This window comes from Eschrichtius robustus, chromosome 1, assembly GCF_028021215.1.
Source record: "Eschrichtius robustus isolate mEscRob2 chromosome 1, mEscRob2.pri, whole genome shotgun sequence".
Taxonomy (NCBI): Eukaryota; Metazoa; Chordata; class Mammalia; order Artiodactyla; family Eschrichtiidae; genus Eschrichtius; species Eschrichtius robustus.
The window spans coordinates 124,920,177-124,941,987 of record NC_090824.1 but is presented as its reverse complement, the minus strand read 5'-3'; the positions used below and the strand labels follow the sequence as shown (position 1 = coordinate 124,941,987).

The 21,811-nt window shown below is 34.5% G+C and overlaps 1 protein-coding gene across 7 annotated transcripts in view; it reads right to left on the bottom strand.

Moving 5' to 3' along the window:
- Positions 1–21,811, bottom strand: part of USP3 (ubiquitin specific peptidase 3) — a 301,215-nt gene that overhangs the window by 52,287 nt on the left and 227,117 nt on the right. For 6 of the 7 annotated variants that reach the window (XM_068553165.1, XM_068553183.1, XM_068553176.1 and 3 more), the window contains 4 exons: positions 20,661–20,721; positions 17,179–17,310; positions 3,792–3,875; positions 562–643 (listed from right to left, as the gene is read on the bottom strand). In XM_068553165.1, the coding sequence (XP_068409266.1) occupies positions 562–643; positions 3,792–3,875; positions 17,179–17,310; positions 20,661–20,721 (359 nt within the window). Of the gene's footprint in view, positions 1–561; positions 644–3,791; positions 3,876–17,178; positions 17,311–19,605; positions 19,689–20,660; positions 20,722–21,811 lie in introns of those variants that run through there. The other variant, XM_068553202.1, reaches the window with a different exon arrangement.

Sequence of the window (21,811 nt, the reverse complement as noted above, 5' to 3'; positions counted from 1 at the left end):
CAGAGCACGGGCTCTAGGCGCACGGGCTTCAGTAGTTGTGGCACACAGGCTCAGCAGTTGTGGCTCACGGGCTCTAGAGCGCAGGCTCAGTAGTTGTGGTGCACGGGCTTAGTTGCTCCGCCGCATGTGGGATCTTCCCGAACCAGGGCTCGAACCCGTGTCCCCTGCATTGGCAGGCGGATTCTTAACCACTGCACCACCAGGGTAGCCCCAGACCCACAGAATTTGCACTAGGGACCTTTAACAGAAGGAAGCAAGGATCTTTGGGATCCTATAGAGATGGAGTAATAAGGTACATGAGCAGGCGTTAAGAACAAATGCCTGCTGAGGCAGAGGAGCACGGTAGTCACCCTGACGGAAGGAAGGCACTGACAGACTCGCTGGGGTGTTTAGTCACGTCAAGAATCGTTAGTACAAGTAGCAAACATTTTGTAAAATATTCCAAATCCAAGGCATACATTTATAAAAGTTTATAAAGGGCAACATTAATGTTAGAATTGTAATCAAACAGTGACTAGATCTCAACCAATTCTTATATTTGAATACATTTTAATTACTTACATTTACTTTTAGTAACTTGCTGTTCAGTGATGAGTTTTCCAAAAGTTTTCTTTTCCTATGCCTGTCAGCTGTGAAAGCTGAGCTATTAAAGCACAAACAGACAGTCAAAAAGACATTCATACATACACAGCGCTGCACAGCCGGATAGAGTAAACATGGCTGTTCTAAGTATCTAGGGTATCTGGAGCCCCGCCTGGCTGCTTAGCCAGGCCAGGAAGTGACCCGTTAGGCCACTGTGGCCCACAAGCATTTCAAGTAACTGAGGAGTTCCACTTCCCTTGGAAATCCCCACTGCTCCTCCAGCAGGGTGGCACTGGAGGCTGCCACCCCCAGGCGCTGCCCAGAAAAGCTGGCCAAGTGGATGTGGTCTGTCGGACAGGCCCTCTCCTCCACCGCTCTATCTACCTAATCAATGGTGAAGCTTCAAACAAGAGAACACCCACTACTCATAAAAAAGAAAAACGCTGGTCTGACATGATTATTCTGAGATTTAACATTAAGTCTCAAATACTATGCCACTTCTTTCTTAATTTTGATAAAGGTATCATGTTTTATTAATATGTTGTAATAGATGACGATATAATCTGAGTTTGCAGAATGATAAATAAGTTATAGGCGCATAGGCATATATCAATTCATTTGATTCAGCTATGCTACAAAGCATATTCTAAAACAAATCCTAATTAGCACATAAATTCAGAATTTAAATTATCTAAATGTTTCTCATTGAAAGAGATATTAAGTTTGAAATTTATTAGAAAATAATTCCTATCGTCAAAGGGTCACTTTAAAATTATTATGTATCGGGGGAACTAATCTAAAGGAAGTGAAAGTTACTGTTAAACAACATAGACATTTTAAGTCTACCAACTCTTTCCCATCTTCCAAAAGTACCAGGCTAATCCAAAGAAAATACGTAATTATTTTTCTTTCCAGAATTTCCACATGAACTGTCTTTAGAGCATCAGATCTAGTGACAGTCAGCTGTTTCAAATCTAAAAATATTCTTAGGAAAAATGTCTTCAGAAATGTATGTTCCTCTCAGTGTACTGGTGACTACAAGGTAAGAAGAGATAATCCCATATGTACTACGATGTTAAGTTATTCCTTCACAAATTCTGTAGGTAAAGAGGTTCAGTCACGAGCACAGTGTATATACTGTGACAATGCCTAATAGTTAACTTCTAGTTTTAACCTATACAAAAAAAGCATTTAGCTTTTTAAAAATGTTATTAAATTTTACCATCAATGATTCTCAAAATGGCAGAATCCTTTAGATCCACGCTATTTAATATGGTAGCTGCTCACAACACGTGGCTAATAAATTTAAATTAATTAAACTTAAAAATGTAAAATTCAGTTCCTCGTCACACTAGCTAATTTTCAAGTGCTCAACAGTCACGTGTGTCTAGTGGCAACCATACTGGACAGTGTAGATTAATACAATGTTTCTGGTGCGCAGTGCTTCTCCAGAGGATACGCTAAACAGTCTAAAGTAAAACTCAAATGTAATAGTTCTTTCATTGTAGCTTCCATTACAGATTAAAAGCTATGTTTGAAAAAATAAAAATAAATTTAGGTAATGTTTATCGACATAGAAAAAGGATTGCAAGGTAGCTTTTTCAGTGGGACCAAGGAGAAGTGTAGACAAGGCGGTCTGTGACATCTTTTACCTGATGAAGAAATAAATGAAAATAAAAGATTCAATATCTGCATAAATGCATGCAGGTTCTTGAACGTCCGGTTTTCCCTTTGAATTTATTTGTCATTGAGATGATAGTCTTTTCTTAGAGAAAACTATAAATGGCAGGAAGAAATAATTTGGTAGCTACCTAGTTCTATAACAAAGAATCACGTTAGTAAGATCTTTACAATGACATCACCACACCAAAGAGTGATATTTACATAAATTACTGCAGGACTCTCCTACTTCACAGTTAATTGTGATTATTTCAGACCAAATTCAATATTCTAGATCTGTGTGTCTATACCTGTGTCCCTAACCCTAGATATGCTCCTGCTGCTCTGTTCAAATTAAAAGGGAGGAGGCGCTTTGAAAAAGTGAGGAGCCCCAAGATGACAAGCCAAAGCGCACTTAAACCCAGATTGTTTAAAAAAAAAAAAAAAAAAAACCCAGATTGTTCTAATTAGCTTAGATTTCAAAGAAATCAATTCTTCCCTTATCAGCTTATAGTCTATTTAGACAGAGACATGCACAGAGACTTTGGTTAACCAAAGCTAGGCAGTGTTTCACTCAAAGAACTTAGGTTATTCCCTCTCAGCACTCAATTTTAAAATACTCTGTTGGCTTCACATGTAAGTTTGCTAAAGGACTCCCACTTGTGGCATGTTCTCACAATACCATTTATACATCGACTGTCAAAATAAATAAGATGTTGTAAAGCAATTATACTCCAATAAAGATTTTTTTAAAACAACAAAAAATAAATAAATTAGATGGCACCTGACGATTAGGGGTGATTTACACAAATTTCACCTGAGTCAGCGACCATTCCAGGGCCATGCTTCTATCCACTGCAGCTTCAAAGACACTGCTACTGGGGTTTCTATTTACTGCTTGAATTTTGGGTCTAGTGAGTTTTATCTGACTAACCTGTTCGGCTATAGCAAAAAATAATTCTATTCACTTAAGCAGTTTAATTTCTTTATGATGACAAAGCATTTCACAGCTTCCTATACTTTCAAGTGATAAATACTGTCCCAAACAAAAAAAGGAAAAGAAGAAACTAGGATCTTGTGCTATCACATAGATGCACGCTGAACAATAATATAATTAAACCTATTTTCCCTTGATGCATAAATTTCAGAGTTTCTAAGAAGACCTCATAATACATTTGGATAAGGATTTTCTAATATCAAAGGTAACTCTATAATGATTTTGTATCATTTTTTGCCCTTCCCTTGCACTACCAAAATTCCCCTTGCAAATAAACTGAGGAGCTTCTAAGTTGGTGGATAATAACTAAAAAACAGGCTCTGGAGCCCTTGGATATGGTTTATGGCAAATATTAAACAAAGTAAATGCTGAGCTATGATCACTGACTATGGGCATTTTCAGATACCCAACTCCAAAGTTTATTTTGTTCACATTTCAATCACGCTAAAAACATGATGAAGTTATGGAACTCATAAACAAAAATCCCACTCAGAAATGCTGAAAGACCCCTCAACCCCACTCCATCCCTTCTTTCCCCAGGCCTATTACTTACTTTTCCAAGTTCTGTAAGTGTTCTCTGACTTTCTGTACCAGTCCCAGCTTGGTGTCATTAATCACAAAATCATCACAGCGATAACTGCAAGGAAAATATTAATCAATGTGTGTAAAGAGCTTGAGGAAACCACAGTAATGAAATCACTAAAAGGCCTGGCTACTGCCAAGATGATCACATGCCTCTGCAGGCAGTTACTGTCAGTGGTGAGTTTAAAGAGGACTTGGGAGTCCACAATGGAATGCTTTTTAAGAGTCCTTTTAAAAAGCCACGTAGGCAATGAACACCAGTTTCCTGACACATTTTTATTCAAAAGCTCTTCAATTCCTCTTTCAAAAATGAAATACGCTACTACATGTGTTATATTCTTTTCAGTGGTGCATAATACATGGAAAATGAAATACAAAGCACCAATTCTGTTCACGCAGTGCGAAGCCTAAATCTTTAATGTGATCCTTCCCAACTCAAATTAATGGGGAGTTTGCAGGGAGCAGAGATTTAAGAGAAAAGCAGGAAAAAAGTAATTAACCTGTAGGGATATTTGAATTAAAAAACTAAAAGCCATATATTTTACACATAATTTAATTTAAATAAACTGAATTCAGATGGTTGAGAAGAATGAATCTTTTCATTCCAAGGTGTTAGAAAACAAGTATAAAACAGTGGCTACATCTTTCAGGAAACCGATAACCACTTTGAAGAAAGACATTTAAGATGTTCCTTAAAACTGATACTGTGTGTGTGTGTGTGTGTGTGTGTGTGTGTGTTTTAGCAAGTCAACAAGCAAATAATATAAGGAATCACACATAATAAACTTTAACTTGTACATTAGCATTCAATTTTCTTCCTAGAATGAGGCCATTTTTAATAAAAACAATTTACAAGCTAGTATCAAAATATTCTTTTGAACTGCAGCTTTGTACAAAACCACTTATTATAACTACCAAAGAATAATGACAATAACATTGCCATTCTGAGCAAACAAAACTTTGAATGCATAGCAATTAGTAAAAATTAGGTCATCTCTAGCAGAATCCAAAAAACATTTCTTACATACCTGAAACCAGTCTATAAAAAAATTGTGAATAGGATGGGGGAAAGTAATTTTTTTAAAAAGAGATTATTACACACAAAAGCATGGCTTGTGTCTCTTATTCACAGAATTCAAAATGTAAGCGAGTGCTTTTGAAAACTTTAAGTAAAATATATATGTCATTATTTAACACGCCCCTCCGCATTAACTGACTGCCTATGTTGTCAATCAAGAGTCTCTAACGTATTCTCCAAGCTCCCGTGGTCAATCCCTAACGTTTCTATAAATAGCAAAAGCTACCTTTTACATCCTAGACCGTTTCTCTATGATCAAAGTACCAGCAATGGCAGGAAAATAATTCCTTATCAGTTTTATGACAAAGACATAAAGGAATTAAATTAGTGAAAAGGTTTAATTCCTTGCTTCCTCTCAGCATAAATGTTAAGAGGGTAAGGTCTACTCTGCAAATTTGGGTTTAAGGCACTTGGTTCCTCCATGAACCTCAGGCATTCACTAAAGAATGAAATTGTATTGTTACTCTAATTCCTGCTTACATTTTCATTCTATGTTTGCATAAATATATGCATGTATTTTGGTTAAAAGAATACCCAGCGTTCAAAACAAAAATAACTCCAAATGCTAGTGTTCATCTGGGGAATGAAGTCTAAAAGTAAATTCAGATCATCTGTCATGTATTTACATGCTGCTAGAATATCTCATTGAAAAGTAAACCCCTTAGCTTCTACAAAAAAATGGTTGCTTTGTTTAAAGAAACATTGTTTCAGATTATATGAAATAACTGATTTTTTTCTTATTAAAGTAATTCTTTTTGGTGTGACATGAATTCAGCATTTAACATTTGTTAAAGGAACGTTTTCATATATTGAAATACAGATTCATTTACGGCCTTGCTCCATTCTGAACTAATCTGACTTAACTGGGTCTAGTTGCTTCATCTCTTTGAATGTTCACCATTAAAGTGAATAAGTTTCTCTAGACTCTACAGCTGTCCTAATGTGACTAACGCAACTGGGGAAATGCATTTTAATCTTTTAAAATTTTAATTGACATAAAATTTTATTTAACTAAAGCAGTATAAAATATATTTCCATTAAATACTTTATGGTTTTGGTAAAACTATATTTCACTTTTATTATGACATCATATAAGATGTACTGCAGTGCACAATGTGGGTGCACGTGTCATTTCCAGGATCACACATAAGCATATCACCAGTCTAGTTTATGTCAACAGAAGGTTTCAGTTATTTTTCTATGCAATAATGAAGCGCTGTAATGTGCTTATTTGAATAGTTTCTGCAGACAGCAGGAGTTACAGTGATACCTATGTAAATCATAATTGGTAGTTGAACTGAAATACTTATTTTAATAATTAATATAAATAAATTATTTTTCTGGGTTAAAAACTAACAAGGAAAAAAAAATTTAACTTCCAAATGAAGTTTGGAACTTTTAAAAAAGATTACACACAAATGTGTAATTGACAACATAGGCACACTAATGAGGCAGAATCGAGTGGAAAAGGTGTATCACAAATTTTACAAATAATGGCAATTACGATTTAATACAGCAGAGCCAAATTAATAAGCTGTGTAAAAAAAGTTTTAAGATAATAAAGTCGACAATATTGAGTCATTTTCAGCAAATGCACAGTAATTTAATAAGAAGTTGCTTCTCTACAGTCAAAAAATAATCAATGAAATTTGTCACAATCAATGAAATCAGAATGAGATGTATAACAAAGAAGTTTCTTAGTGATTTTAAGGATTTGAGCTTGTAATTCTGGCAAGCTTTAAAATAGCTTTAATTCTTGCTCAAGAAAGACAACCATTTTTAGATGGAGAGATGAAACATTAAATTATTATTTCAGTTAAGGGAGTTATGTTTTAGAATTTGAGATAAAGATCAAAAAGGATATTTTACAAAAAGTGAAAGATCTTCAGTTGATCCACCAAACAACTGTTAGTGAATAAAAGACCTTTCTAACATTATTAAAGATCAATTCATTCAACATTTGAAAATTGTAAGTACTTTTACTTTTAGCTTTAGATGAGTTTTACAAGACAAGAGACAATGGCCAATTAATACTTTGCGTACGTTTTGTTTCAAATGACTTCCAAATTGAAATGTCTTCATCTATTTGCAACCTTAAAAACAATCAACCGCACTTTGTAAATATTTTTTAATCTTTTACATGTCACTTTCGGCTAGACAGGAAAAAGTTTCTATCAAGACAGACAAGGACCTGCTACGTGGGATCAAAAACCCGGATTTAATGGAATTATTTCCCTTATTTGATCCACTGCATATTAACATATTGAAAATATCTGTGCTCTAAAGTAGACTGTATCATGGATGCAGTTAATAAAATTGTTCAGTATACATGTGCAAATGCTCTGACTCATCACCAGTTTATGGAACTGTTAAAAGAAATAGAAGATAATGAATATGATGACTACATGTTCTTTGCCAATGTTCACTGCTTGAGTCATGGAAGAATTTTACAAAGGTTTACTGTACTGTTAACTCTAATTCAAGATTTTCTTGAAACAAAAGGAACACCTGCCAATATTGAACAAAGAGAAAACATCACAGCATGATTTACATTTTTTCACCTATATCACAGTGCACATGAATGAGCTAAATTTAAAGATCCAAGGAGAGAGTAAAAGCTTGTTTGTGACCTAGCTAGATAGGTATGAGAATTTATGTTAAAATTTAAACTATTCCTAATACAAATCAATAATGATTTTACACATTTCGACACGAACAAATATACAGAAGATTTTAAATACAATAGCATTATGTAAGTTGTCTGCAAAATCTACAAGAAAAATTGAAGAATGCTTTGTTGATGTGGACAAATTTGGAGTTGATTTTCAGTTTATATAATGATCCTTTGAATTTGATGTTGATAATACTGAGTGGTTACAAGAGTTAGTGGATTTACTTAAATTAGATACAGTTTTGAGACTGATATGCTTTTGCTTCGGACTCAGTTATTCTAAAAAAGATGAGTCAGTCTTGTCAAAACAGATGCCAAGTATTAAAGAAAATGGGTTTTTTTGGTACTTTATTCATTTATTGGAAAATTTTTAATAGTGTTTGGAATCTACATTTTTAACTGCAATTTTTACGACTAAATACAGATCAAGCATTTCTGATGAAAAGTTAGCATCTGAATGGAGATGTGCTGTACGTGTAAAATACATACTGGATTTTGAAGGTTTCATATTAAAAAAAGATGCAAACTATGTCTAATAATTCTATATGGATTACCACGTTGACATGATAATATTTTGGATAACTGGGTTAAATAAAATATACAGTTAAAATTAATCAACCTGTTTGTATTTGCTTTTTTAATGTGGCTACTAGAAAATTTTAAATTACATATGTGATGAATTATTTCTCTTGCACAGCACTGCTAGCCTAGAAAATATCTAAGATACTAGCTGCTCTACTATAATACTACCCAATATTATGAAGAGGTAATAAATATAACTTTAATGAACTATAAGAAATCAATTTTATTTTGGCTGAATTTGTTCTCACTGGCTTAAAAAATTTTAAGTTTTCACAATTGTCCTTATTGCCAAGAGTCAATTTTAGATCTTCTTACAGTCACTATGAAGGACATTTATTTCTAAGATTCTAACTTTTGTCCTGTCTGAATTCACCACACTATACAAGCGTTATTAGATGACAATGATAAAAGGAAAGCACCTGCTTCCACAGGTCAAAACGTCCAGGGGCGCCTGGCACGTGGTAGAGGGTCAGTAAATGTCAGCTTCCTTTTGCTGTGTAACCAGGGCTGCCTCACAGCACACCTGCCTCACAGCACACCCGCCTCACAGCACACCCGTCTCTAGCTGCCCCCATCCCCTGTTCTGATTTCTTCTTCCTCCCTGGCCCAGAGGTCAAGAGAAAATAAGTAACAAAAGTATGAAGTAAATAAGAATTTAAATGTTGTCTGGTTACCTTAGTCTTTAGCTGAGGCGCTGGTTTCTGCTGGTTTCAAACCGGAAACTATCCCACTAATACTGATACTAAGAAGTCCCAAGGCAATAAGAAGGATTTAAAGTAAACAAGTTCTAAAAATCTCTTCCTGGTTTACAATTGTGTTGAAGGTATTAGGTCAGTATTATGCTTACCTCTAACACCTGAAAAAAAATAAAATTTAGCCACTATTCTTAGTTTTCCCTTCAAGGAGATTACACCAGAATAAGTACAAAAAAGTGCAAAACTTGTAGGCTGTGTTTCAAAGCTTCTAGATTGCTCCTCTGAAACTTGGAATGCATTTCCCACTTTGAAATAAATATTGTTATAAAATATGGTTAAATGTTGCAAGGTGAAAATACACCTGGTTCCCAAAACGTAACTGAAATAATATAAAAAGTTCTACTCCTCTTTTTCTTCTTTCTACTGAGAAATTGGAGCTGAGGTCCAGGTTTTGGCATCTTTTCACATAAACAGGATTTCACATGTCTAGCAGACAAAAGTCAGTAACTACCTATATTACACAACCAACTTTTAGGCTATTATATTAACACTTAAGCAAGTTTAAATTTAGTGATTTTAGGCGATTTTTCAAGTAAAGATGAGCTCTACCTCTAACAGACTACTTGTCAGACAAGGAAAACGTTTACTTCTGTATTTACTAAAAAGAAAGAACTGTTTAAGGAAATTTAAGTAAACTGAACACTAAAGACAAAAAAATAATACTTAGAAGTCATATCAGGCAACATATTAGAGATGTTAGATAAGGAAATCAGATATAAAAAGGCAGGGAAGGAGAAGGTACTGGTATCTTTCTCTACTTCTAACACCTTGAGACAAAGTATACTATCATCTTAGCTATGTAAAAATTAGTCTCAAACCAAATTCCTTGAACCAAATATGACGCTAAAGTAGTTTTAAAGTACTTCAAGCCAACAGTTAATAAACTGATTAAATGTAGAGTAGGGTATTATATATATACTGCTGTTCAGAGCAGAAGATAAACAATTAATTTTACTACCTTGCACTGAAAGAACATGTAGCAGGTAGCAGGCAAATTTTCATAAGAAATACCAATTATTTATACTACTATATAATTTGGTAAAAAACGGATAATATCACAGCTCAAGTTATTTCAAATTCTGCTTATTCTAATAAATAGCAAAATTGTCCAATTTCTTCATTACATTGATTCCTTATGTGTACATTTTTAAGATTGTGATTTTTTCTAATTTCTAGCATCTAATCATGCCTAATCCTTTCTAAATATTTTTCTCTCTATAATCTCCCCCAAACCCATCTTTTTCCTCCTCTATCTCAACTAATATTTTATTCTAAACCTTGGTTATCTCCTTTGGTATGATATCCCCGTCCGCCCGACCCAAATACAGTGGCTTTCAAATGCACAGATATCTGTAGACGAATTAAGCTATAGTATTTGATGGTCCCTGCAATGTCGACCTTACCTAAATTTTCTTCTCTCTCATCCTTCCCTCCCAATCTTCCCTTTCACTTCAGTGTTACCTGCTTTACATTTAGAAATTAGGCTTTCATTCCATACACCACCAACTCCCTTACCCTCCCTCAGTATTTTCCATGTAGCACCATTCACTTGTTTAACAGCAAAAAATATTCCTTACTTGGTCATCCCTATCTGTACTTTTTCCCCATTCTCCAAAAACTAAAACATGCAGCATGGCTCAATCATTTTCTCGTCCTAAAATTTAATGTGGGTTTACCTCCTTTTAAAAATTCTAATTTTAGAAACACTTGTTTCCTTCCTATTTCCACCCTGCGCCTCATGCCCTCTCTAATTATAAAAGGAAAAACACCAGTCCACTAAGACGAAATCTTCAAATTATTTTCAATGGCTCCTGATCAGATAAAAAATAAGCCACAAAACTGAGCATCCATCACCCCCAACACATTTACACGTTTGTACTAATTATATATGCAAGTAAATCTAAATTAATATGCATATAGTATAAAAAAAGAAAAATTTTAGAAGAATGAGCTAGAAATGAAATAAACTTTTTAAATGTCTTCATACCATTATTAAACTAGTATCTCAGAGTATAATATATACATAGGGTGAGGTTTGACATTAATGATAATGGATATAAATTCGTACTTCACACAGTCTCAAACCTTCTGTCCAACTTATCAGATCTGATTAGTCTGTGTTTTTATTAGATAGCCAATATTTTTACTTTGTGATGTATTTGATGAGCTCAGAGTAGGAGTGTATGTCAGCTTACCTTTTCCTTGTTCACCAGTATTTGTGTTACTATTGTTACTGTTATTATCTTGGAGGATTTTTTCTCATAAAAAATCTTTTAAAATGTGTATCCATTTGAAGAGGATTGATTCTTGGTAAAATTAAATAAATCCATGTAACTAGGCAGACAAACACCGTAACATACTGCACAATGCTAAAAGTGAACAAGGAGGAGGACGCCACATGTGAAGCTGATTCAGGACACTCCGTGTGTGGTTCGTGACCCATAACCACCTAGTCTACAGACCACTGGCAGTAGGTATTTTAAATATTTGCCAATGCTTTTTTTTTTGCCAGATAAAAAGTTTTAATAAAAGTTCTGCTATTTTCCTCCCGTACCTTCAAGTGCATTATTTTAGAGACCACTGCACTAAAGACTAGGTCCCTAACATACAGCTGGTTCTCAATGAATATTTATGTATTGAATAAAAGCAACATATCCGCTGTTTTGATTTTTTTGGATGTCGTGCACATTATGTTCGAGGACCATCATGTTCATCAGACCCTGTCTCCAGGAAAACTTTTGAAGGTAAAAATTTGAGGGGGAAAGGAATTGTTTACAATGTCAAGTTTTCTTCACAAAGGATCCATATCTTTGCTTTGCGTCTTTCTGTAATACTTATTCCTAGATTTAGTTTATAATTTTTGTCATTATGTTGAATGTTTGTTTTTTTGTTTGGTCATTTCCATTTTTAACTAATGACTGCTAATGAAGAGAAAGCTATTAGTTTTTGTATATTGATTATGTATCACCATCTCAAAATTAATTATTAATTCTACTTGTTGTTTTCTACTAAAGTCCCCCTGAGTTTTCTCAGCATTATATAATTTGAAAGCAGAAATAATTGGTTCTTTTCTAATATTTATACCAACAATTTACCTATTCTGTCTTATTTCAATGGCTAGAACTGCCAAAGCAATGTTTAATAATAGTGACGATGATGTAAGTGATGATAGGAAGTATTTGTCTTGTTTCTCATGTTAATGGAAATAGCTTTAGTGTTTCATCAATTTGCATATGATGTTTGCTTTCTTTGGGGGGGACTATCATATTTTAATAGTTTCCTTTTATTTCAATGTTACTAGTTTTTTAAAAATCAGAAATGGCTTATTTATAAATGTATTTTTGCTTCTAATGATACAATAATCTGGGATTCCCTTTAAAATGAATATGTTGGCAGACTAGTGAAATTAACTCAGTAATTACATAATTTTTCTTTCTGACACATTTTATTGGGTTAGATTTGCTTTAAGTTATACTTATTTACAACTATTTTAGTTAGTGAAATTGACTTATTTTCTTTTTGGAGTTTCTATCAGATTTTTGTCTTAAGGTTTTTAAAGTTTCATAATATTAATATACTCAATGTTAAATTTTAATAGTGTGAGGCTACACTGTCTGCTATAGTAGCTACCAGTACATGTGGCAATTTAAACATAATCATTAAAATAAAATAAAACATTCAATTCCTCAGTCCTACTAGCCACTTTTAATTGCTCAACTGCTACCATATTATATGGCGCAGATGTCACACTCAAAACAAAGAAAATCTCTCTCTCTTTCTCAGCTTTAAAATTCTAAAGCTTTTTCCATTCCTGTTGTAAGTGCTATTGAAGCTACCCAAGTCATAAGTCTCCACATCATATTCTTGAAGCACTAAGAAAATATTCCCAGACCAAATCATTCTTCACCCACGTGAAACAAGAAGCAATCAACATACAAATGAACCTGATTTTTTTACGCAACAGTAAAGGAACAAGTCCTTTAATCTACTGGCTGTAAGGCAATCTTTATACAGTAAGTCATGTACAATACTAATACCAAAGAAACAAAATCAAAAAACTTTAATGCAAAAAGTACCCCTCAAGAAAGGGCAATGGCAAATCGATCATTAAGTTTTAAAATCCTTTTCATTCCCTTGTATAATAGATAACATCATAATATGACACCTAGAGTAAACTTTGACCTCCAGTTTTATTATAAATGACAGATATAGTTACAGAAAACAAAAAAACAAAACCAAACCAAAAAAGCTGATATTCCAGTGACTTCATCTATTTCAAACCAAGAAAAGTTAAATCCAAAGAACTCTTTTAGAAAACAAGCTTATTTTTAAATTCTCTTTTATTCAATTCTAATGCACAGCCATCAACTAAGCCAATTTTGGAAAATTAGAATACTTGCAGAGAAAACTCATTTCCTTTGTTAAAAGCAGACAAGTACCAGCTTATTAAGAAAGAGCCTTTTGTTTTCAGACCACGTGCTAAAAAGTTTCTTTTTAATAAAACTTCAAAATACTGTTTTTAAATAAACAAAATTCTTCCTGTTCTCTAATCTTTACAACACTGAAAATTTGTGCCCAAAAAGTTTATAAGGATAGTCAACAAAAGATCTTCCCCTTTTTAATTTTTAATCACAACTGCCTTTGAAAATGATTCAGCATCCATTTAAACCCACAAATAAAAGCTTTATTTTTATTAGTTTTAATTAAAACTGCTATTTATTATAGGTGTTTAAAATCTAAAATACAAGTCTTTTTTCTAGACAAATGAATTGACTCACATTTCATAATATTTCTTTGTTTGAAGGAGTGCTTTAAAACATTACCCTGCCAGGAAGGAAAAATTCTAGTAATTTAGTTTTAATACTCCTTTCATACTTTTGAATACTCAGAAATTCAGCTGTTGTTGATAAGTTGACAAGACTATGTCAGATGTCAAAAATTATCTGTTCAGTATTTTAAATCTATTAACTCCAAATGTCTATCTACATAAGAAGTCAAATAAAAGTTCCTAATTTTAATCTTTGTTTTTCTCAATCAATTTTAATCCCTTTTTTTTGATACAATAATGTATACCACATACAATTCCATTTGTATTAACTGGGGGAGGGAATTTGCGGTAGGAGGAAAAGAAATATTACTGAACACACAATAATCTGAACACTTGCCCTTGTGTGAAAATCTTAAGATTTTCATTTTTATTAAAATCTTCATTTGTCTCCTAAAGGAGTGGGTTTGTGCCCAACCAAAATGATTCTCTCCCTCTTTTGAAATAATGACCCGTTTTATGTTCTGCTTGGTTAATATGTGCTTCTCCTGGACGCCCAGTTTATATCAGAAGTGAAAGGACCTGCTCTACAAGGGTGTCCCTCTCGGGAGGTAAATGGAATAGCTCACATATGCTGTGATTTGAGTCTTCTTCAGGAAGAAGGTTCTGCAGCTCTTCAGTCCTCCAAAAGGATCAGGAGGGCACAATAGTATAGATTTGGTATAACCTTCCCCATTTTTGGAAAATAGTTAACAAAATTCAGCCTTTCAAACATCTACTGCCTACTCGGCACCAGACACTGAGTACTGTGGACGATACAAAGATCTGACATATGGTTCCTGCGGTCCCCAAGGACATTTACAAATAACTAACATGCAGCAGGAAATTATAAGTATCCCAAGGACTCTGAGTTTAGGGGACATTACATCCAGCTACAACTGGAGCTAGTTGGGGGAGGGGGGAGTGCTCAATGATAACCTCATAAAGGATATGCAAAGACAGGACAAGGCAGGGACTCTTGGAAAAGGGAAAATAAGGATAGAAAAACTGTAAGCCTCAGAGCATGTTTCAACTTCTTCAGAGGACAGAGCACATGGAAAAGGAGCCTTAACATTAGCTACAGTCAAAATATTTTGACTACAAGCATAATAATTAATAACCAAATAGGTTAAACCTAATACACCTCTAAAGTAAACCAATTAGTCTAACCACAAGAAATTTATATACAAGGAAAATTTACAAACTGAAGTGAAATTACTAAGGTGCACTGGAAAATCACACACACACACACACACACACCCGCATACAGAAGAAGAAATCCTTTTTTGTTTCTTAATCACAGTGAGGTGTGGGGAAAATGTTAATTTAAACTACAGCTTCATCAGCTTACTACTATCACAGTTTCCTTTTAGGCTGTCAGTATAATGCTACAGGATGATTCCCTGGCATTTTGTTCTAAACCCACAAATGAGACGGTTATGTGACCAGCTGCAGCTCCCTTCCTGCATTTCAGAAGCTCTCGGAGTCCACACACTTGCGGCTCTGTATAACTTCACACAAAAGACTGGCAACTGGCCAAGAAACCCCTGCCATGGTGTATATTCCCCCAAGGTCCAAGGTCTGCCATTTAATTCCAATTCAGCCGTGAAATGACTTGTACTTTAGCATACTGTACCAATATAAAGCAAATTAAATTCCAGTCCTAGTTAATAAAGGTATTCCTCTAAAATGCAATATACAAAGACATTAAAGTATACAGTCTATATTTTTAAAGAGACCTACGAATATAAATCCACTCCATTAAGAAAATTCCAAGAGAATTCTTTAAATTTCCTCAAAGAGTTACTATTTCCTCATAATCTTACCAACAGCAAGAAAACCCACTGCACACAGAGATTTAATTGTATTTCCAAATTTCCCCATTAAACATTTCATGCACATTGCTAACTAAAAATCAAGAAGGATGAACGTTTTCAGCATCTGGTGCATACAGGCTGACATGACCTGCAATGATGACTGTGAGACAGATACCTCAAGAATGACCTTAATTCCTGCTGTTTAAAGAGAAATACTTACAACCTTAACAGAAACACAGGGTTCTGTCAATTAGATAGCTGTGTCATTCTAGTATATAAGTGTCCTGAGGGAAAGGGGGGGAAACTAATGAAGACACTTTAACAGCTTGGCTAATGCTTGATTTTTGGAGGAAGGAGTGTTTTATGAGAGCAAATAATAATAAACTGGGCACTAGGCTCAGAATATCTTCCCACGATTTTCACTTTTACTGATGTGTCTTCATCTACCTCCAGCTTGTCTCTCTTCCACGTCCAGACATCTTCCACACAAAGGATCACTGAAATACTAGTGATCTACAGGACTAAACCTTACAATGTTTTATTCAATAGCCACAGTGAAATAATGTTAAACCTGTGAAAACGTAAACTTGGTAAGCCACTGACCTTTTTTCTTCCTTTTGATGGGACACCTTTCTACAATACCATAAGCAGCTAAGGATAATGTAGAAAGGATTAGCACACAACTTCAGTAGAAAGTGTGAATCAAAAGCAATATTTGGACTTTAAATCCCCATCCCTGCCCAGTATTGCCTTCACATAACATTTGAGGGCTATATGGCAAAAACAAAAACAAAAATAAGGGGGCTCCTTTAAATGGCTTTTTTTTTTTTCCTTTCAATGTCAAAAACCTTTCGAATTCAGTAAAATGATTAAAACCATAAAGAACTATTCATAATTTTTGCTTCACGCCAAAGTTAAAACTGTAAAATACACTGACTCTTTGAGCATACTGAATGGATATGGATTGTTAAACATCACTTGTGACCTGAATAACCTGTTCAAAGTAGTCAGAAGAATTCTTACTTTATTGTCATTTATATGAAACAGACATGTATAGTATATTACAAAGAGAGAACAGGGCCTCCAATATCCTTTTAAAGGATGTGACACTTAAAAAAAAATTAGCCTGAAAGGCAACACACAAAATTCTTGATGTTTATCTACAGAGTAGAAGAGGAGAGTGGAACTGTGTTGGGACAGGTGAGACTGTCAAAATAGTGTTTTAAACAAAAAAGTTAAAAATTTAAGGTTATATAACAAAACGTTAACTGGCCAGTAGGAATGTGGGTCTTTATCATATTATAATAATATTATATTATCATATTATTCTTCAATTAAAAACAAAACAAGAAAAAGAAAAGGAATTATAATGAACAACAACAAATACTTTTCACTTCCCCGAAGCTTAGTGGGATGGGAAAGAAGAGGAGACCTAGAGGTGGAAAGGGCAATGCAAATTTACATCCGAATGAATAAGGACAGGCCTTCCCGACAGCCCCAGTCCTCTGTGAATGCCAACAGGACTAACAGGCAGTAATGGCAGCCCCCACTGGCTTAGAGACTGCGGGGAGGGGAAAGAGCGAGGAAGACGAGAAAACGCCTGCGCACACATAGTAAAGGAGTATCATTTTCAGATAATATTAACACTTACCAGTATGTACTGTAGCTACTGCAATCCATACACACTGTGTGCTGAGCTTTTTCTTGCTTTTCTGATTTCTTATGGTTGGTTAAGGGTATTTGTGCATCTTCATAATGTTTTTTTGCATGGCCATTCACATACCTTACAAAAATCAAATGAAAATATATTTTAATCTAAATATTGCTTTGGAAGTTAAAGTAGCAGGAGATGATAATAAAATTAGATGGTTATCAAATCAGAATAAGAAAGAATTCCTTCTAATAAAGAGCATTCAATCCTGTAAGAGCATTCATCACTTAGTGATTTATTAAGCTGAGTACTTAAAATATGCTCCTTTTTTGCAATCAAATATATAGTCAACTTATTATTATACACAAGACTAGGACCAGGCAAGGAAAGGCGTTATCTATGCAAATCAGTTTCAATACCATTGATGTTATCACTTATCAACTCCTTTGCTGATACTTTTGCTATAGCCGTTTTCTTTTTTTAAGTTTTCTTAGGCTGCTAACTCCCAACGCAGCTATTATCAAAGACAAGCTTTGCAAACTAAATTACTCAATCACTGCCCACAGGGCCGTAGCCTCTGCTTAGGTTGCTGCTTAATATAAAACATGAGAGCCAGATATGGAAACAGGATAATCTCCCATCTCTTTCTCATCAATATGGCTTCAGATCTTTCATTTGAATGCCTGAATAATCACTCCACTAATATGGAAATAGGTATGTTTAAAAGAAATCCAAACAAAACAGAAATTATCTTAAGCTTATATAAACTGTTATTTCTTACTACATGGGCAAAGATAATCAAAGGTTGACTACAGTCAGAAAAATTTTCTAACACTTTCCAACTCAGATTTAATAAATCATTTTATCACAAAAAGCAAAATGAAACTGAAATAAGGGTTCATCTACACCTTCACCTAAATACTGTACAATGCCATAACTGACCACTACTTGAAGACCGTCATAAAACAAAAACTTCCCAGTTCCTAGAAAGCTGCCAATTTATAGAAGGTAAGGCCTAATTGTAAACTCAGAACAGTCAAAACAAATGTCGGTTAAATAGTGCCAAAGTAAACCTGCTCAGAGAGTTAAGGTGACATTTTTGTCATGAGGTGCCTTAACTGTACAAGGAGCAACACTTACCTTGGGGAAAGTAGGATAGTTTGTGGTAAGTAAGGAGGATCAACTCCAAGCCTGGCCCCTCTACCCCAGGAAACCTGGAAGCATCAGAGGCACTACTAACCTCAACTCAGAGTTTGATCACATTTTCCCCCCTTTTTTTCACTGTAATAAACATAACCAAGACTTGTGTGTAGGGTCTTCTGTTCACAAAAGTGGACCAAAATGAATTTTTAATCCTATTGTGTATATGGCTGAGTTAAAATAAAAATAATGATTAAGAGTATAAACTCAAAAATTAGACAGCCTGGGTTTTAGCCGGCGTTATCACATGCTGGCCTGGTGAGCCTGGGTGAGTTACTTAACCTCTCTACTTCTGTTTTCTCATCTATAAAACAGAGATAATAGTACTTATATCTCATGGGTTGTTAGGTGATTAAATAATCCATGGTTCAGAACGCATGAATGAATGAATAGTACATATAGTTCCTTTAGCCACCATACCGTAGCCTCCAAATGTACTAGATATTTCCGTGGTTACTGTAACAAATGTCAGTGATAAAGTAAGAAGTGTATTACTGCTAACATTAAGATTAGCAATGTTTTGGCTAACATTCAAATACATGTCAGAAGTTAACAGACATGTATAAACTACCACATAAAAATAAATATTTCCCTCATCTAGTTTTAGATTTTAACCAATTTGGTCTAAAAAGGAAAAGTGTCAATATACATGTCACAGATTTTTTAACAACAATCACAAAAAATTGGAAAAATAACTTAAAAGGGATGGTGTCATGAAGACCAATACAATATATAACTCAAATATACTCCTGATAAAGTACATTTCCTAGTTGAAAGAATATTCAGTTTAAGACTCCCCTAAAGACAAGTGGTCTAAATTACTAAAAAAAAAAATCGTCATTCTTGGCAATCAACACCCAGGATTACATGGCAAAAGAAAATTAGCCAATCAGCTATGTAAAATGAAGATCCAAATGCAGGTTACTCTCATTATCTGTGTAATCTACTTAATTATATTTCTCTGAAACCATGTCAGATTTCCAAATTTAAGATTGCTTACAATTGGAAACATACTACCTACAGAGCCTAGAAATTTTTCAATTTATTTTTCCAATACCTACTTAGAGAACTGTTTGTTGCTTGCTGTTAAGAACACTAATGTCTCCGCTTTTTGAGAGTATGTCAGGTCTTTTTGTTGACATATGACCTTCCAGATTTAGGCTGTAAAGCACTATGAGACAACTGGAGGATAGAACTATATAAACTTTATTGCATTATAATTCTCACCTCTCAAAATCTAGGAGAGGAATCTGTCTCTTCAAGTGCAGAATTTAAGTGCTTCTACTTTTCTTCTTTTTTTAAAAAAATGTTATCTGTACATAGTATTTTCAGGTTCCCCAAATCCTAGAGATTTCAAGACCACAATAACCACAATTAAGATATGCAGTTAACATTTTCCAGAAGTACTCTTAAGTGTACATGGAAAAATAGACTCAATTCCAGGACTGAAAATGTGAAAAATCAAAAGTTAACTGAACAAAGATGCTCTCTTCACGCAATGAGGGTTTATGAATAACGATGGGGAAACCGTCCAAATAAATACAATATAGATTTCAGCCTGTGGGACTCAGTATGATTTCCCACCTCCTTGCTGCTAAGCTACTAACTTCTGAAGTAAATTCAAAGCAGATTTTCTAAGCTAAAAGAGCCACAGAAATAAATGTGCTACTACCAGACACACAAAGTTTGATATTTATTTGAGTTTGTGCTAGAAGAAAGAGTTACTTAAGTATTTAAGTAACGTCATTTTGAATCCAAGAACTGGGAGGAAATGCTCAGGCTTGAACTGGGTTTGGGAGTGTTAAGTTCCTAGAGAGCAAAAATGTCTTAACGGAACAATGATATATTTGGTACATCTTAGCATAAATAATGAACTCCACAATGAGACCATTTTCGAGGGAATTCCTTTATCTGTTTTGTTTTCAGAAGAATGATGTGATATCTGGGATTTGATTCAAAAGTTAGTAAAGGTAGGGAAGGGTAGGTAACACGTGAAACAAAATTGGCCACATGTCAATCAAATATTACTAGCAGATTGTCTTGATCATCAAATTAAGTCTTCTGAGTATCAATATAAAGGCGTTTCCCCCCCAGAATTTCCTCAGTTCCATCATGGAACAAAGGGATTCTATTAGGAGAGGGAAGCCCTACAGAGAATTACATACACGCTATGATTAAACAATGGTGCTAAATAAATCCAAATCAATAAAACTTTGACATAAAGCTTAAAGGTAAACTGAAAAAAGCAAGTTGGGTAGTGAAGTAATAAGCATGTCACCTACCTTCCACAGTGGACACTTGAACAAGTCAAACAGACCCAGGGGCTTTTGTTGGACCGGCACACTAATAAAAAGAAAAATACACAATATGCCAATTGTATCATGTTATTTCCCAGTTTCTCCCCTAATCTGTAATACCACATCCTGTAACACAAGTTATAAATTCCATGGCTGCTTAGGCGTGCTGAAATCACAAATCCTTGCTTTGTGAGCGCATTTACACAAAACGGTTGCCTAATTAATGTTATACTGAAAGAATCTAAATGCATGTCCACAACAACTGCTCATATTAATTGCGAACTCAACTCAAATAGTCTAACCACAGGTTAAACACTTTTCTCCTTTATTACTTATTCCTTTTTTTTTTTTTCAACAGTCTCTGACAAGTTAAGGACAGTCTATTTTCTCATCAAAAGCATTTTTAAGGGAATTCCCTGGCAGTCCAGTGGTTAAGACTCCGCGTTCCCAATGCAGGGGGCATGGGTTCCATCCCTGGTTGGGGAACTAAGATCCCGTATGCCGCGTGGCGCAGCCAAAAAATAAATAAAAAGACAAAACATTAAAAAAAAAAAGATTTAAAAGAAACCATTTTTAAGTCTAATTTTTTAATCACATGTCTTTACCATACAGATCATATACTACTATAAATGACAACTCTTTCAGTTTATTTAGTGAGAGGCATAACCTAAGGATACAATTCGGAAGACGAAGCCCAGTTCTTCCCAAATTAATGTCTCAAATGCATTATATATAATTCTAAATATGATAATTGCATGTAATTCTTGCTGAGGGTATAATCAGGACATTAATTACTTTAGTTTGAGTATTACAGGGACGCGGCAGGCAAAAAGGGGTATGAAAACTTTTAAAATACTGATTACAATTTTGCTTGCTGTTTACTTATTCAATTTTAAGCCCAATAAACATAACAATGATTTTAAAAGGGAAGGGATATAAAAATCACCTGGAACAAGCTTTTTCAAAACACATATGTTCTACTCAGGCAGAGACATCTACATTGGGGTGGGTACAGAAGGACAAAAGAACATGTCTATTTTTCTCACTTCCCAGGTGATTCCCTAATACAACCACTTGAGAACCGCTAGTCAGCCTCCTAGGGGCCATGAGAGGGGCACCACAGCACATCCACACAC